The 19,080-nt window shown below is 41.3% G+C and overlaps 1 protein-coding gene across 1 annotated transcript in view; it reads right to left on the bottom strand.

The window, feature by feature from the left end:
• The window catches only part of thsd7aa (thrombospondin, type I, domain containing 7Aa), a gene marked incomplete at both ends in the record, with an annotated part of 135,233 nt that overhangs the window by 74,457 nt on the left and 41,696 nt on the right, over window positions 1-19,080 (bottom strand). Inside the window, one exon of the mRNA XM_079175485.1 lies at window positions 1,893-3,024. Within this exon, the coding sequence (XP_079031611.1) occupies window positions 1,893-3,024 (1,132 nt within the window). The remainder of the gene's footprint in view (window positions 1-1,892; window positions 3,025-19,080) is intronic.

Below are 19,080 nucleotides of genomic sequence, written 5' to 3'. Positions count from 1 at the left end.
TATGTGTCAGACAGTTATTGCCATATTGATACTGTGAATTGTTCATCAAAGCTGCAGACTGTTTGAAATCCTTTCAAAATCCCTGTAGAGAATATTGTGTAATGCATATTCTCATCTGTCAACACCGTAATACAGTTTGACTGTGAAAAATATAAATGTGTTGTGGTCAACTCATTTGACGGTTGGTATCGATCCGAGCTTCAGTTTTGAAGTGAAGTTCAGTGAAATATGAAATATAAAGTTAATCCACTGGGTATTCACATCCTCATATATTTGGAGCACATCTAGGCTGTTCTGTTGGTTCTTGCCGCAAACAACAGAACAAGTAGTGTAGCGTGCTCATGTCAATCTGACTCGCTCGTGGTTATACATGTTTTCTGACAGATGGAACAGGAGAGAAAGAGAGAGGATGGTCTTTATAATATAGTCATCATTTAATAGCCTGGACACATGGGGATAATTAGTATTTTTAGCCACCAGATCAAATTTGAAATTCCCGCAGTGATGGCTCCAACTGTAAATAAGCTAGACTCTGGGCTGCAGTAAACATTAATATGATCATCACTATCAAGTAAGCCTCTTTGAAGCTTTTAGCCATCTGTGCATTCCGTGATACTGTAGTCAACTAGAGCAGGGCCTTTGTTAGTATGTGTATATGTGGTTATCATTTGGATAAATATTCCAAAGTACATATCAATCCTGTGTGTATCATGCAAACATAATATGCTACTTGAAGGCTGGAACATGACGAGTAACATTTGCTTGAAGTTTGAATGTTTTATGGATTCTGACCTTCTTCCAGGCGTTAAAAGCAAATGTAACACAAGAGCCATGATTTTCTCAGGATGTAATGGACGCTGCTCAGTGGCCTCTATTAGAGCCGAGCAAGCACAGTGAGACAGAATGAGGCCATCCGTCTCCTAACAAAGAACGTGGCTCTCAGACGTCGCGTGGACATTGACCTAGCTGGAGAAAAACATGTATTGAGACTGTACATCCTCGAGCTTTGACACATTATTGAGGTGGATGAAGCTCTATGTACACTGAGGACGTGGAATAGATGAAATGGTGTTCAACGTTGACAAACTGAAACAGACAGCAATTCTTGTTACGACCATTGGTGCTGAGGCCATGCATTGTGGGATATAAATTATACATAGATGCTATTAACGATTCCTCTAATTAAACTCAGGCCTTCTTATAGGATGAGTATAATCTCAATTAGCCCTGAGTAAATATTAGATTCAAGGCAGAAGCAGAAACTGAAGGCTTACAAGGTTTAACTGAGTGTTATGAGCCCTGATACGTGAATAATATGTCAACAAGCTTAACAGTACAAGCTCTTCAATGAAATGTATAGACAAGTATAACTTTGCTTTAACACATAAATGTGCCATTTGTAAATATTATTTCCCTTTTCATCATATGATGAAAAGGTTTTATAGAAAGTCAGTCACTTAAGAAATATTGTACATTTATTTTTGTCTGTTTTGGTAGAGTGGTGTTTAAAGACATTTCTAACAATTCTAAAGACATTTCTATTGACACCATCTGTGCATGGAAACTATGGTATGGGTATGGTTAAGGTTTTTATTTTTTTATTGTGCCTTTATTGTGGATGATGACATTGGAATTAGATGTTCCCTGAACATCTAATTCCAAACTCTTAGCCATCCACTGACTGCTACCTTAACCTTAACCTAAACCTAATCTGAGAATAAAATGATTTAGCCTCGTCACAGATTATTCTAGTTGTATTACTAAAATGTAGACTAGCCTCTAAAGAAAGTCCCAACAAGCCCAAATGTCCAGTCACACAAAGGCATTGGATAGAAACACATCATTGTAGATGCGAGATGACATATAAGGAAAAGTATTTGAGTCATTGTTACCTGAGAGCTTCAACATTTCCACTCTTATGCACACAGGTCACTTCTCTGGTCTGGTAGCCGACCTGCAGGTCCCAGAACTTTCCACCTGGCCGGTTCTGACGGTTTCTGTTCCTCTTCTTCTTGATGAGTTCTCTGGTCTCAGGGTCCTTCACCTTACCCCTCTCCCTTAACCTCTCCCGGACTTTCTCTCTAATTTTCTCTTTCTTCTCTTTGTTTTTTGCCTTTTTCTGTCGTTTGGGCCTATCCGCCTGTCGGGATGGCCGATCTGGTTTCCTGTTTGCCCTTCCTAATTTTCTGTTGAGTCTGGATGGTTTGTGTCCATCTCTGGACAGTTTATCACCCTCTTTGGACCTTTTGTCTCCCTCTTTGTGCTGTTTGTCACCCTCACTGGACAGTTTGTCACCCCCTTTGGATGTTTTTTCGCTCTCTCTGGACTGTTTGTCACCCTCTTTGGAAAGTTTGGATAGTTCGTCACTATCTCTGGGCGGTCTGTCCGCTTGTCTGGCTTGCCTTGGCATTGGGACAGAGCAGGGCCCCCATGGTCCCACCCTAAGGCTGTAAAGGCTCTCCTCTCCCTCACAGGGCCCTGGCTGGCAGGTCTGAAATTCAGTCAAGTTTGGGCAGGCTGCCCCACCAAACAGTGGGGGAGCCAGAACGAAGCGGATCCGGTTCTGTAAGCCCATTCCACAGGTTTTAGAGCAGTAAGTCCACAGGCTGAACTCAGATACCACACAGTCCCGTGGACAGGGGATAAGACAGGCCTGCTCTAGGCGTGGTTTGGGCTCAAAGTATTCGCAGATTGCGTCTTCTGCCGGCTCGCCATCCACTTTCTGGACACAGCCAACCTCACGGGTCTGGATGCCCTCCTCTCCCCGGGTACACACAGCAGGGCGCTGTACCCCAGCACTGCGCATCGACACCGGGACACACTGGTTCCAGGCACCGAGCTGCCAGTCGTACAGATCTTTGTGCCAGTCGCACACTCGGAAGCAGCTCTGCTGGTTGTCAGGCCGTTCTGTCTGGTCGCAGTTGGTGTGCAGGGTGGTCCAGCCTTCAGAGTGGGCACACCATACCGCCCTGCTCTGGCTGCCACCGGGTCCACACTCACTGCCCATGCAACGACCCCACGGACCTGTAAAGAGTAAGATAAAAGAGAAGTCAAGGAAACGTCAAAGTGCATTACAACCTTGCTCGTGAAAGAGCAGTAAAACGGTCAGACATCAGACCCCCACGTTAGCCGACTGCTGGTGTTCTTTGTCCCGCCAGACTTTGTGGCAGAGATGTCCCCATGTTCCTAGATCTAAGACCTAAGTTGTAATCAATCAATCAGAACTATTTTTAACAGGCAAAAAATATCAATCAAAAGCAACTTTTAATATTCCACAGAAAAAAGGTATTATTTGTAGTTCTAAAGTGCTTCTAAAGACAACCCTACTGCCTTTCCACTTGGCCTAAGTGCTTTGGAGTGCAATACTGTGATTGCACTTCCACTGGATTTATGAGAATGCAATTATTGTTCTAAGTAAACATTGACTTTCGACACAAAAGCCCTGTTCGGAGCGCAGCAGATGCAGAGCAGCTGAAGACTCAATCAATACAACATAAAAATGAACTGATATGATGAATGGCCTTTGCTATCATTAGCCATGACTGGTGTTACAATGCTGGGAACCTGTGTAGGTCCAGAGTCTGCAAAGCATCACTCAGACACTAATGAGGTTTTCCCATGATCACAAAATAACTATAGCTGTGCACCTATAAGATTGCAGAGTTCGCTACACTAAGACCACAAAATAATTCTTCTGTAATTGAAAAATGTTATCTGTTATATCCAGATCCATTAATAATGATCACACACACACTCAAAGAAAACAAAACATAAATGACCTTTGGCACCATTCACTTTCCACAGAATGAAGCCTACATTAAGCATTCATAAACTAAAAGAAATTAAAACTTCAACATGAAATGCAGTGGAACAGATGTCACATCCTTCCCCTCACCGTTATTTCGAGACGGGATCTCTGGGAAATGTTGCTAAAAACAGTACAATGATGAGGGCTTAGCTCAAACAATATAATAATAATAATAATAATTCAAAATCAGTCCCAAATTTGGATTTATTCCTGCCTCTGACCTCTTGGTTAAAACATAGTGAACCACCATGATGCCTGATGGTGGTATGCGAGGGAAACCATGGCTGATCATAGGCATCTTAATCAAAGAGCAGAAGTGGGTCATTTCTTCCCATCAGGAGCAACTAGGCCCTGCAGTGAAAACCCAATGGGTCCTAGTGAACTGACTCCAGGTTCGCCATAAAACAATGAAGAATACCCAAGAAGTGAAAACAGTTGCCAAAACTACACTTGGTGTCGGTATTGAACATCTTTGGATTTGATTTTTTTTTTTTAACTGGTCAGAAAAGTGCAAAAACTGACAAGAATTCAATTCTGAACTGGACAGTGACATGTGATCTATTAAGGGCACTCTGCCTCTCCTGTATTTACAATTCTGTAAGACATATTTTGATGAGAAAAAACTTGTATTAATATTTTTTGTGTGTGTATACATTTTAGCAAATGAAAAAAGTGCAGCCTAGAGTCTGTGTGCCAAAGGAAGTACTTTTCTCTTCCTAACATTTATGTGCAATATGTTTGGTTTTTCCTGGTAATCATTAAAGTCAAGGATAAATCCTGTGGTAACCATGAATGTCTGTACAAATCTTCGTGGCATGCCTCGATGTCGAGATCTTCTAGTAGATGAGCAAAATGTTTTGACCTGATGGTGGCACTAGATAACAATGTGGGGGGTGACCAAATTCAATATACTGTATTACATTCTTTGGAAACCTTACATTTCTGCACCAAATTCCATGTCAATCTTACCAATAGTTGTCAAGGTATTTCAATCAAAAACAAGTGTTAACCTAATGGTGGCGCTAGAGAAAAAGTCAGGTGATCGGCAAAGTCATCCATCCTGATCTTGAATGTCTGTGCAAACCTTCATGTCAATCCATCGAATGAATCCATTGAAAGTGATGGATCCACCAAACCTGCAGACCGCTGCTAAAGTGGCTTGAAAGAGGACTTCAAAACTGCAATTGCAAATTAAATTTGTGTTCAAAGGTATGATTTGCCAGACTGTCTGCATAAAACTCCCAGTGAGAGCCATGAAAAAGAATCAGCTTTAACTGTCTATAATTCATTGTGCTCAGAGTATAAAGTCAGAGGCTGCATTAAACAGTGCTTTATGGTTTCACTCGATACAGCAATGAAAATGTCAACGGAAGAACCAGCAGGCTGTATTAGCTTACAGCTGCAGGCACGAGGTCTGGATCAATACAAATCAATAGTGGTAGCAAAAAACTGCCTCAGACACAAGAGACAGCTGCAGTCACAGATCTGCATCTCTGACCAGCTGCCATTAGGCTCTTTGGCTGGAAATTAGGAAATACACCACAGAAAGAATAGGATTTCTGAGGCACACCACTCATTTAATGCAATATCTCATTCTGTCAGTAATGAGATGAAATATATGGAAAAGGCTAAATGCTGCAAGGCTATGTAAACATTATGGCTGGAGTATTCATCCATATCCAGCACTCTGAAGAGGCCCAGCGGGTTTATAGCCACAAAGTATTACCTCCTCGACAGGAAGCTCCACGAAGGTGTTCGGTGTAATTTATGAACATACCCATGAATGACACGGTTATCGCCAGACCGACGGCGAGCGTAAAAAAACTAAATGAGGATGGTTGCACTAACGCTGGCCTACATTGCCTATCACCCACTGAGAGGAGCCAGGAGGCATGAAGGGCACTGTGACAACAAGGCTGAAACTCCAGGAGGGATGTCACACATCTAATCACACCCCACCGCCATCCTCATACTACAAACAGCCCTCAATAATGCTGTTATTACACTGACCGGAGCTAGGTTTCTATTAACTGCAAATACAGAAGAACTCAAAGAGAATTACTTTACTAACGGCTCAATAGCAAAAGTGATTAGCTGCATTTGTCATTACACATTACTGTTGTTTCAGCACCTTTAAATAGCTTCAAAGCCTCCACACCTCCAAACATATGTATTCATATATTCTGTAATTATGTGTAGAATACAAAATGAGACATTAGCTATAAATAAGCTGCTGTGTTTAGTAGCCACCAACAGCTAGCCTAACTGTGACTGTTGGCCACCCTAAAGTAGTCCGGTTATGGCAAGAAAGGTTCCATCTGGTTTTAAACTATTGCAAGAGTTCAGCAGGCAGCCTTGCAGTGACATTACACATTTTGGTGAGAAACTAAACTATATGGTAATTATATCAAAGCAAGGTGCAATGTGTAGGATCTTGACAGACTTTATGTCCAAAACTGAACTGAAGAAATGAATTAACATTATCACTAGAATGTGAAGATGTTCTGTCAAAGACGTATTGTGTTGCAGAGATATCTACTGAAATGAGCATGCTAACCAGCTAGCCCCAGTCCACCCTGTCTTGTTTGTCCTAATTGTCCATATTTATAATTGTAAGTGTGATATGACACATGAACATGGTATCACACTATAAATGCCAAGCAGTGTTTTCAGGAAAAATGAAAAGGAAGGATTAACAGTAAGAGGAACTTCCAAAAAGTGAATTCAAGAATACAGCATTAACATCAATAGCAAGAGTGGGTGAACGGGCTGATTGGACCAGTGAGAAAAAAGAAAATCAGTAAAAGAGGTCAGCTTCTGCTGGTAGCCACAGTCCACCACACAGTCCTATGATCCTCAGCCCCAGGGCTCTACTGTGAGCCTCTCTCCTCCCCACATCAGCACCATTAAAGTACAAGTGACTTCTGCTGAGAACACTGGAACAGCATAAAATACGGATCGGTCTCTGTCACACTCCCAGCAGCCCAATTTTGTGGGTTCCTCAGATGTAAAAACCATATAAGAGCCTTTGCTAAATCCCATCCCTCTTACTACGTCTGTCAAGCTTTCCATTCTCGCATGGCACCTCACAGTGATAACAGTTGCAGCAAACTGTTGACTGCATCTTTTAAACAATGGGTCCTTGATTTTAGACGGGAGAAGGTAAGTCAGTGTCCCTCATTTCATTCATAGTGTCTTTTGAAAATATACTTACGTGTGCACAGGAAACGTACAGTTTCCACTTGTTTCATGTATACAGTCTCTTTTCAAAATGTACTTTACTTATGTTTTCTGTTTCATTATGCAATTACTTGGTTATTTTTAGAGCAACAAAAGCACTTGGTTAGCCTTAAAAATAGATTGTTGTTTGGGTTAAAATAAGTTGGCGTTGTTTCAAAAGGGACACAAACAACGCTCATGAAAGTCCTGTCCATGTTAGACTCGGCCTACGTTCCCTCCCCCCTGCACTACACAGACTTTCTTTATATTACATCAGTTGCTGTGATGGTCAAATGATTGATGGGAGTGAGAACGGGTTGGCTTTCATCAGCAGTTAGCTTGGGCCTTGAGAAGGCTTCAGGTTGCACTGTATACACAAAGTGTCACGCAGACTTGACCCTGATCCCCTGACTTTCTCATAAAAATTGTATTTTCGATTTAAGTTACTTGCTCAGCAGATTGATACAAATCAATAGAGTGAAAAAAAGGATGATCTTTGAAGGAAGTAAATTATGTCTTTACAGCTGCAACACAGTTTTATATCCACTATTCACAGATAAGTCCACTTAATAGGTGTCAGGCCACAGGGGAGCAGAAAAAAGCTTCTCTTCATGATGTTTCTCAACAGGATTATCTCCTCTGTAGCTTGCCAGCACAAGACAATTGAGATCTGTGTGAAATTATTTCACTCCCCAATAATCAGATTGCTCCTTTTGGACACACCACCCGGACCTCCTACCTGGTCTCCCTCCTGCTTTTCCCATGATGCCAAACAGAAGATTGGCATTGGCATTTACAGGAGATAATGGAAACCAGTGTGAGATGTGCATCCCACCAGTGGCTTTTAGATGGAAAGGCGAGATAAATGAGAGCGGCAGCAGGCAGTCAATCTGTATTCATATGTTGAACACATTTATCTATGATAAAGGGACTGTGAAAAGGTTATCATTAACCACTGGATGCCCTCATACGGAGCAACACAGTCAAATGAAGAATTTGTATTCAGCTGTAAATCCATAATAACAGGCCGTCTGCCAAGATAAACAGCCAGCAAACGATTGAATCCTTTCTCTTATGTTTTACGTTTTCTGGTGCCACAGGCTGTGTTACTGCTCTGAAAGTTGGTTTTATTTACATGCAGTGCTCCTAGAATGGAGTCCGAGGGTACATCCCAAGTGTCTTAGGCTGCGGTCGAATAGTCCTTTTTGCTTATAAGGTTCCTAACTGAGTGAAATCACCCAGAAGTATCCAAGTGGCCGCCATGATAAGAGCTGTTATAATTCTCTGAATGCTAAGGAAAGGTGCTTCAATGCTTCCTTTATTAGCTCCTTTCCTTTCACCTTGTTTTGACATAATTACCATATAGTTTAGCTTCTCACCAAAATGTGTAATGTCACTGTAAGGCTGCCTGCTGAACTTGAATACGTACATCCAACCACACGACGCATGCACTCTTAGTTTCCAACCAGCTTAGTGGAGTCGGATTCTCTAAACACCACAGTTGTCTTTTCCTATCTCCTTGTGAATTCTTCTTCACATCTTTCCTTGACCCAGTGACATTTTCCATAGAGGTGAAGGAGAAGTGGTTAGGAATAGACGCTAGGAGGAACTTTTTGGACCGAGGCGCGAGGAGGGATCTCTGAGAAGCCATGAGCGACGATGCACTAGAGCAGCCTTCCAGGAAGTGTTTTAACGGCTGACACGCCCCCTCTTTGTTCATCAGTTATTTGATTGGATGCTGCTTGATATGAGTTACATAATTATCAAAAGCCTCTACAGCTGTTAAAGCCGACTGACAGCTGATCCAGCTGTGATCGGCTGATCCGCCTTCATCAGAAACGAACATCACTTCACGTGACGCTTCAGAGGAAAGAGGATCTCATTTCTCTTAAAACAAATGTCCTTGTTTCCTCTCTCCTCACAGGAAAAGACACAAGTGAGGGAAACGTGGATGCAATTAAGAGGCCCAATTCCAACGTCCCCCTGTAAGTGGGTGAGTGTGAGAGACTGTGAGGGCTTGAAATGGTGTAAATAGGAACGGGACAGCACTTTGCTGCAACATATCACGTTACCGTGAAAACGACAAGAAATAGATTTATAATTATGTGTATTTATTTTATACTCTCTGATTTGAACGTCTTCCAGACTCTTTCCTCACAAGTTGAGGTCATTTCATATAATCTATTTACTCGTTTTTGTCAAAACAGCTGCAATGACAAAATCAAATATTTGATGAATAAATAAATAAATATCCTCTGATTTCATGTGTTTTTATCTTCCATCTTTAACCCTTAATGTTTCTGTGTACATTTAATACTCCAGGCTGAACACACTGAGCCGTCCTCTTTGTTTACCTTTTGTTTTACGTCTCCATGCATCCACTGGTTACCCCGTGTTTAACGTCACATTGCAATGATTTGTGGGTAATTCCCTTTGGTAGTACGGAAAGGGTTCACAAAATGTCTGTGAGAGACTCAAACACTCGATGATTTGACAGTGGGACAGACCTAAACCCTCACAGACTTCGCGGGAGCGCGCCTCAAAGTCCGTGAGTCCGTAAGGGTGGAGATTGGGATTGGGCCAGAGATTTGGGATGTACCCTTTGGCTCACTGACCTGCTTTTTGCTTGTGTTACACCCACTGACTTTCCTCCGGCCTGTGTTTGGCCTCTCTATCTTTCAGGTCTGCCACGCCCCCTTTCAGTGCCCGGAGCACCCACAGCTGAACTTCATCAGTGTGTCAGTGGAGCTGTATCAACCCCAAGGACCAGTGCTCCTGCTCTCTTTGTCCTTTGAGCTGTGTGTGTGTTGGCTGCTGCTGTTCTGAGTTGCTACCTACTGCTGAAACTCTGTTTTTGATATCTCTTTGATATGTCTTCGATACAGCTCCGTTACAGTTATCCTTTATCTTGGCTGGCCAGTTGGTAGAGAACTATTTTTTAACCAGTCTGGGTGTCTTTGGGGAAGCCTTACCCGTTATTTACTTTGCTGTTCTTGTCCTGTTTTGTGGTTCTTTAGGGAGCTTCATATAGGTTTTCTGTTTGGTTCGGTAGGTCAGTTGAACTTATGAGCGTGGGGGTTTTGTTTATTATTTTGGCCTTTGAGACCCTGACGGCTTTTGCTTCCACTTCTCCAATTATAGTTGGTTTATTGCTGTTAATCATGTTTTTGTCAATAAATGTGTTCCAGCAGCCTTCTCTTCTAATTTAGGTTGAAGGTTTTTGTTAAACTTATGTTACTCTGTTTCCAAAGACATATTTCTTAACAGTGTAATTGAATTACTCTCCAGGAAACTACACGAGCTTTCAAAAATGTAAAACATGTAAGCATGTTACCATCTTCACTTACATCTATGAAAAAGTAATTATCAAATTAAGGAATAAGATTGAGTTCATCCTTGACCGTGAAAACAATCCCAACTCAAGCTGCACTTACCGTTTATTTCTGAGCTTTAAACCCTACGGAGTTCTGTGGATTGTTTGCTCACTGCATTTACTTCTGAAGATAGTATTTGGTAATGTGAGGTCTGGAACAGCCATGAAATAAATAAGCTATAGGGAGACAAACTGCTGATGGATCTGATGGACTGCTCATATGGGTTAAACCCTAGAGTACATGTGGCCAGAATGACAAATGCTACCTGAGGGCAGGGTACCGTTATGAGACCTTAAACCTGAGTAAAAATGTGACCTACAAATTGTTAAGGTGATTCCAACACTATAGGGAAATTAACTACCCTAGAATCATTATATATTGCCCATTGGTGGGCCAGGAGGTACTGCCAAACGGTTGATCATTTGGTAATGTACAAAGCTAGTTATTTTTATATCCAAATGTGCTCAACAATTCAAATTAAAACACATGCATTCAGTGGCCACGCAAATCACAGCACAACATCAGGGACTGACGATGTGTTTTGTCATCGTAAGCTAGTTAATGTTCCCTCGGATGCAGTGACACAAAATGTAGCAGTTTTTGATACAAAGTGATGTGGGAGACAACCCTGCGCCGGTAAAGGCTCCAAAGCGACAACCAGAATGCTTCCAAAATCAAGATCTTGTTCGAATGCCTACAAATTCTGTATTCATACACAGATTACCTAAACATTACAGGGAAATGCAGGTAAAGCAGTCATGTCAGATTCACTACAAGTAGTGTCTGCCACTATATTTGTCACGATTTACACAGGTATGCTGCTTGCGTTGCTATTTTGCCTATTATGTCACCATGCTATACTGGGGTATTGTACCACCTCAAGACTCCATATTCTGCAGCGGATTGGTCATACAGACTTTACCAACCTAATGAACCTAATGGCCCTAAATCGTCTCTCTGCCAGCCTCTGGTGCTTCTCTGCATTACACAGCTTTTCCTGGCAGCTTTCACAACATTAGAATTGCCGAGCCTCATAGGCTCAAGGGAAAGCATTATGATACCGATATCACTGCAGTACAAGCGAACTGGTTTATCCTCTCTCTAGCCTCTCCGTCTGTGTTATTCTTGAACATTCTTAGTGCCACTCTCATGCTTTCAGTATGACTTCTTGCAGCTGTGCCTTTCATTTTTTTCTTTATAAGTCTTTTTTTTCCTCTTAATTCCATCATGCACAATGTCACACAAGGCAATGCTGATCAAATGGATGAAACAAGAAGATATGGTTAATTCAAGTTTGCCTCGTTCAAAAGGTAGCATATATGGTATAATTAGCCTTCCCATTCATCCCCACTCTCTAACCAATCATGAGGGTAATGCACAAAGTTGTGCATCTGTTTATCAACCAGGACTATCAACCAACACGTATCAAAAAGGAAGAGAAGATATTTAAACCTTTTTCAACACAGTTTCTTTCAGTGTGACACCGAGGATGAAAACCCGAAAGCGGGAGTGAAAGAAAGAACCCTGTTTCAGATGTATCCACATTATTGTAGACATTGCCTCACATGTGGGAAACGGTGTTTCATGTCATCATATTTCACTGCAGCTTACGATCTGTCTGCTCCAACCTTCCCTGTCTGTTTCAGGGTGAACTGCTTTCAGGTAGCTGTATACCGACTCTGGCTGAGTGCCTCTGGTCTTTGATCTACAGACGTCATAATCAAAGAACAGCTTGTACGTAAATGACAGGACAGTGGTCTGTTTGGTCCCAGGGTCAGCAAAGACCCCCTGCTAGTTGATGGAAGGAACAGCATGAAAACAGATCGCTTTCTACAGAATCCCAGTATCAGCCTTCCAAACACAACAGCGCAATATGACTGGATTGTGTCAATTTGTAAGAGCCAGACCTCACATGGGGGGGATTTATGAAGCATTACAAAAGCTGTGAACACTAATCCAAAGGCAATATGTGGTGTTAAGACAGTGTTTAGTTTGTAAACTAAGAGCATGGTGAGAATAATGACTTTGCTACAATTTGCTGGGTATATTGGATAAAAGGTATGGAGAAGCACCAGAAGCTCAAACAAACAGCGTTCATGCATCTTTCATAAGGCTTGTCAGAATAGCGTAGCCATCCCTTTGAGGAGGGGACATTACACGGCTCATTTGGGGTCTCGCTGCTACATGGAAACAGCTTCACAACAGCAGTACAGAGCAGACTGCTGCTTGTTAAATGCTGCATTTGGCTTTGGATATTGTAACACAGACCTGAAGCAGAACATGAACAGATGGTACTGACTTGTATTGTGTGTTTTCTTTAGTTTTTTAGCCTTTGTCAGAATTTCAATAAGGACCAGCAGCTGTCTCTTTTCATATTTTTGAAATTATCATCGATACATCCATATGGATGGAATACATTTTGGACTGCAGCTGCTGATAGCAGGCATGTTCATTCATACATAAAACAAATCCAAGCAGGTACTCAGTCTATTCTTTAACGTTTTTAGTAAAAGGTCTGCGTTTTATTCACGACTTTCTTTTTTCACAATTCCAACGCAAAGTTGAGCAAAACCAACAATCTGCCTTTTAAGGTATATGCTTACAAGTGCATCCATGGCTTTAGACGATGAACACTATTGACTTAACTTTAAGTTCATAGTCAAAATATATATATATATAATTTTTGTTTTTTCAACATAGAGCGTTACATGCTATCGTTAGCCCAAAGCACTTTTGCACTTTGCACTGTTTTGGCATTTCTTTCTCAGACTCTGTGTACAAACAGATTTGGACAAACGCTTAGATTCATCCTCTGAAGGTGGTAAAGCTCCTGCATATATTTTGAGTGAGTGTAGTACTCACCGGAGCTCTTCATAGTAATAATATAACTGCGACTACATTTATTTTCACCTTTTCTTGCCAAGATTCTAGTTTTTCTTTGGCTTATTCTGACCTTTAGAAATGTGATTCGTAAAAAGGAGAGAATGATGTTCAACTGTTGCAATAATTATGTTTCCAAACACTTTAAGCAGGAGACAAAAGTATATGGAAACATATCTCCTTAAAACACAAACAATATATTTTGACTTGGCATTCACACTGTTATATCACAAGAAAACACCGATTTAAAGACAACTTTGAGCTGTGTATAAATGTAGTATTTATGCAATCAAGAAAGAAAGGCTGTTTTGGCATGGACCCCAGTAATCAGCTGGAACTCCTGCTGCTGCAGTGTTCCCGAGGATTGGAACAATACTCTAATTGGACAGACGTAGCTTTGGTCCCCACAATGATGAACAAAGGATTTCTGGGAGGTTTCTGTAAATGTGAGTAAAGGGCAAATCCTTCTGCTGCTAACAAACACATATAACCAGCTACAGAAACATTGCTGAAGTTCACTGGCAAAGGTAAAACTCGAAGATATTTTCCTGTGCAATGTAGTCATTTACCATGAATGGGTCAGAATGTAATGACCATCTATTTAAAGAGGGGCAGGGATGAAATGTTTCTGTAGGCCAACCCTGGAAGTCCGCATCGCATTGATTCCCTTGACAAAAATCAAATGGGATTTTTCCATTGGATTATTGCAGAAAACAAGCTCTCTGACTAACACATACTAACACGTTATGTTCAGCAAGATAATCTTCACAAATGAACTCACCCTTTATGGTTTTTGAAGCCTAAATGCCAGAATTATTTTTTTGAAGTACAAATTGAAATAAGTTTCTTCTCAAAACAACAAAAGTGTGCACCCGTGTTGTGCCTGCACATGTGTACTAGGTGTGTGTCAGTGGAGCTTTTTATGTAAGGAAGCTGCAGTGGAAAGCATCCTCCATGCTGTCATGTGAAAATATTTGAAAAGCGTCTCTGAGGAGGCTCCAGTGTCGTAACGGAACCACCAGTACACATTAGTATCATACAGATGTCTCATTGTGGTAATAATATCATCATCTGTGTGAGAGTTGGCAAACCACCAGATTTAAAAGAAAAAAACATGATATAGGGAAAACAAATATAAACACTGTGTGATCAGAGTTCCAGTTTCATGGGTTGTTTTTCAGAGTGTGTGTGTGTGTGTTTGTGTGTGAGTGTGTGATTTGTTTGAACTGACTCTTTAAGAAAAATAACCAAGCTACTTATGCTTTTAGAGCAAACTCAAGACTTCCAGATATTTGTACCAGTGCCATTCAGATCTGGTATGATCGAGCGGTTCTAAATGACTTCTTGCGTCTGCTGCTCGTAGAAGACAAGCAGAGGGCAGCATGTCTGCCAGTTCACTGTGACTCATCTGTATGCTACCTTTATGCCATCAACAACAACACAACAGAACACTTCAGAGGAGGGGTGCACACTTACAGACACATAGAAGTGTTGATGCTACAACTCTACTCAAGCAGAAAACAGATGCTAGTTATCCGACTAAATATGCCCGAGTGACTGACGAGAGATAAGAGCACATTTATCTCAAGTGTTTTCAAAAGGATTAATTACACACTGCCACCCACTCACAGCCACACAAGCAAACACACAGACACTGTACCACTGTTATGATTACTAATTGATATTTATGCAGCAAGCAATCAAATATACTACATGATGGTAATCTTCAAGACCGTTGAATGTGACAGAGCTGGCGTTAGCCGCAGAGGGAAGGGCTGTCTAGTAGGGGTGTGCGTTCTTCCCTTCTTCAAGATGATAACAAAAATAATCAATTAACCATGCAACAATATGATACAGTTCAATATAGCACTGTCTCCATAAGATCTGATTCATTGTAATTAAATTGATAGTATTCTCATGACATGGCACACATTTGCTCTATTAATATGGCTCATTGCAGCTCATTGGTTGTGATTTAATGATCATTAACTTTCAATTCAGCTGTTGTTTGCCATATATATATATATATATATATATATATATATATATATATATATATATATATATAATCTATCTATCACAATGGCCATAAACTAGACTCTGCTAACTTATTAGCACTTGCTTACATCTAGCAAACAAACCCTGTTGTGTTGTGCTTTTATTAGCGTGCGCCTCGTCTCTCCTTGCTCTAACGTTACGGCCGTCAGATTGAGAGGTGACGAGCTCATCTATACGTGTCATTATAGTGAAAGAACTATGTAAAACAAATAGATAGTAGCCCAAATAGATAAAACGAAGCAAAGGGGCGATGCTATTCAACGCTGGTTAGAGTGGTGATATGTTGTCAAGATATCGTTGTCATAGTAACGCTTGGAGAGCTTTTTTGTTGAAACGCTGCAGCACTAACCAGCACCTGCAGACGCTTTTCTACCAGAAAAAGGCTCCATGTGGACACAGGCCCTAACACCCACTTACATCTGGCTTTTGTCTGTAGTAGGAAAGGTAACGATCTCTTCAACAGTCACAGCTATTTATCGGCTCCAGCTCCAATCGGCAGTGATGAACACACACGTCTGCCCCTTTCCCTGTTCTATGTCATCTCAACCAAGAATTCCAATCATCTCTGTTCAAGTACCTTTCAAACATTGTTCCAAATTAGTCAGCATCGAGTGTGAAGAGAGACTGAATAAGTAAGAGATGAAAAATAAGTAACCACCCTTTTCCTTTTCACCGGCCTCTAAGCTGCTTTCAACTGTTTACTGACCCGGTTTGTGAAACAGAAAGAAATAATTGTCTACTGGCAGTGGAAAAGAGTCTGTACATTTCGCCGTGTTTAAAAAAAGGTAAAGCTTTTTGTGTTGTTCAAGATTTCAAGTTCATGTATGTGTCTATTAAGGGAGGAGTAGTTTTAACAGCAGAACCCTTATGATTGCTCACATTGAGTCGAATCATCTGGTACAGCTGGTCAGTGCCTTGGTTGCAGGTTGCAGAGGGGCTGATATAGTAACGTGCTGTTGATCATTCCTCCACAAGATGAAATGTCATGTTGTTCAGATTAGATGAAGCGAGACAGTAGCGAACATAGCTACTCAGTGCTAAGTCTGTAATAACATCCCATTGATGGCTCCAACCATCACTCTCACCCGACTCGCCAACACCCCAACTGACCATGTCTGCTATGACAGCTTGAGCTCCTCGTGTGTTTCCCCTAATGATAGCAACTGACAACCCCCCCCCCCCATAAAAAAACCCGCCAGCCCCGAGATGTTAAGGTTTCTCTTTTGTTCTTTACTTACAGGCACTGTGACCGAAGGCCAATGGGTAATGATGCACAGCCTCACTAAGGAAATGTGAATTATGAATTAGTCTGCATGCTTTAAAAATCAAAAAATGTATTATAGCTGCTGTCCTTGAGGCTGGCCTTGTAGATATATTTGGACAAAGAAAAGCATTTGGTATGTCCGTGTGGATGGATGATCTCCAAGCAGTGAGAAAATATGAGGAACCATCATGCTTTGAGTTGCCGCCGACCTTATCAAGACACCTGAGGGCCCGGGTGAGGTTGATCTGAAAAGGCTTTTCAGTGAGAAATAGTAGGCCCAAGGGAGGAAGAGGAGGAGCAGGAGGAGGAGGAGACACATGGGTTGAGAGGGAGAGGACGAATGGCATCAGAGGAGATAGAAGGGTGACTTTTTTGTGAAATCTGCCCTTTAGATGAAAAGGCATCAGTCAGCCAGGACCAGGAAGTGGAGAAGCTAACATGATTGGATTTGGCTGAGAAACATGGGGAAATACACTCCCTGAGGATGAGGGAGAAAGGAATGGGGGTGGCAAAAGAAATACGATTGACAGAAAAAGAGAGTTTGAGCCAGGGGGCGTTTGTGAGAAAAGCTTGGTGGCTGAGGCTGTAGTCACCAGCTTTGCAGTCAGGGCTGGCACTAATCCACTTGTCCTGATGTGATTATAAGACTCTGCTTGCCAACATGGCAAATGCCAACAGTGGCTTCAGTCCATGCCCTGCTCTACCTGCTCTTTCCCACCCGTCATTCTAACATAACCATACAAATTGCATGCAAAATTTAAATTTGATTTCAATTTGTAAAACAAGTCTAATTGTATAGAAGTCTTGGAGAAAATGACTCTACTTCTCTCTTGATTTATTACCTCAGTAAACATTGTAAACATGAGTTTATGGTCTCAATCTCTAGTTTCAAGTCTTTTTCGTGACAGCATGATGTTCATTTAGTAAATGATGGTCCATTTAGAGTCAAACAGACCATAAAGCAGGGTATGCTTTAGGGCGGGGCTACACGGTGATTGACAGGTTGCTAGCTCTACCAGAGTCGTATACGGCATCTCTACATCACTCCTACACATTCTCAATGTGGTAACTTCTGTTTACTGGTTGCAAATAGTCAAGATGGCAACAGCCAAACGCCAAACTCCAAAACGGGAGTAAACAAACCAATGGGTGACGACACAACGACAATGTCCACTTCTTATATACGGTCTATGGGCTCAATCTAAAAGCCATCAACCCTATCGTCAGACAAGAATTTTGACAATTGATTAATTTGATTTGAAAACTCCAGATTACATTTAATATCAATGTTTTTTTATTTTTACAACCTGTGTATGGCAACCACAGTGACATCCTGCTACAACAATTGGTTAAGGTTAAAGAGACCCAAGGGCCGCCAGCTCATGGTTATGATTGGGACTCTGGATATAAAGGTGCTGGCACTGAACATTGTCCTTGCAACGCTCGGCTGCACCCTCTGGTCCAAAAACACTTTTCCCGTACACAGGTATTGAAAAAAACAACAGTAAACTGTAAACCATGAATGTACTTATTATTTGACCACAATTTGACCGTCTCAATTATACATTTGTGCCATTCACGTGTACAGTATAAGGAGTACGCCAGCTGAGCCAGAGTAATGGATGGGTTCTATGGGCCTAAAAAGACAGATAGATGAAGAACTGCAACGGCAAATCGCTCTGTAAAGCTTTTATTGGAGTAATTTATTAAAACACTATCTACTTATGTGAATACATCCAATGATGTGATGAAGAGAAGGGTTTCCTGAACAAAGTCTGACAAAGGAAGAAACATGGGGATAAGACGAAATATAAACAGTTGCAACACTTGTTAAATAGAAGGTTTGAATAGATTATTGCAGGCTGCTATAGACATCTTGACACAGAGCAGCGTCTGGCAGTCTCTGAGGTCAATTGCTGTAGAGCCTAAGCTACTGTATTTGATTGAGTTTCCTTTTAGCAAAATGCTCTTAGTGAATTTTAGATCCCTTTGGTAAACAGTTAAGCCATGTATTTGTTTAGAGCTTTTATTGTGGAAGGTAAGAACGGAAGGAGTGGATCTGTTCTGCGCTGCCTTTTTCAGCGTTGAAAGGAGTAATAAAGTTTGGCAGCTTAGTGTGGACTACCGAGACTCACTGTTGTTGTACACTATAGTGTGTTTTGCCTTTCTTCGCGTCACAAAAAAAAAAAAACGCCCTGTTAAAAAAACATTTTACCATGTTATATTTGCATTTCGTGTGAAAGTACTCGTGGCAAAAAATATTGACATCAAAATGTAACCCACGGGGGGAAAAGCGCCCCCAGTGTGACTGGTTGAACTGGGAATTGGGTCTGTAAACTACAACAAAACTGTTTACTGCTTCTGTTCTTGCTTTCAAATAAGTTTGACTATATTGGGAGTTTGCTCACAACCTGTCTGATCATCTTATTGCTAATAGGAATTCTGGCAAAAGCTTGTAATAAACAGTTATAATAAAC

Source organism: Pholis gunnellus, assembly GCF_910591455.1.
Source record: "Pholis gunnellus genome assembly, chromosome: 16".
In the NCBI taxonomy this organism is placed as follows: Eukaryota; Metazoa; Chordata; class Actinopteri; order Perciformes; family Pholidae; genus Pholis; species Pholis gunnellus.
This window is presented reverse-complemented; position numbering and strand designations above follow the sequence as displayed.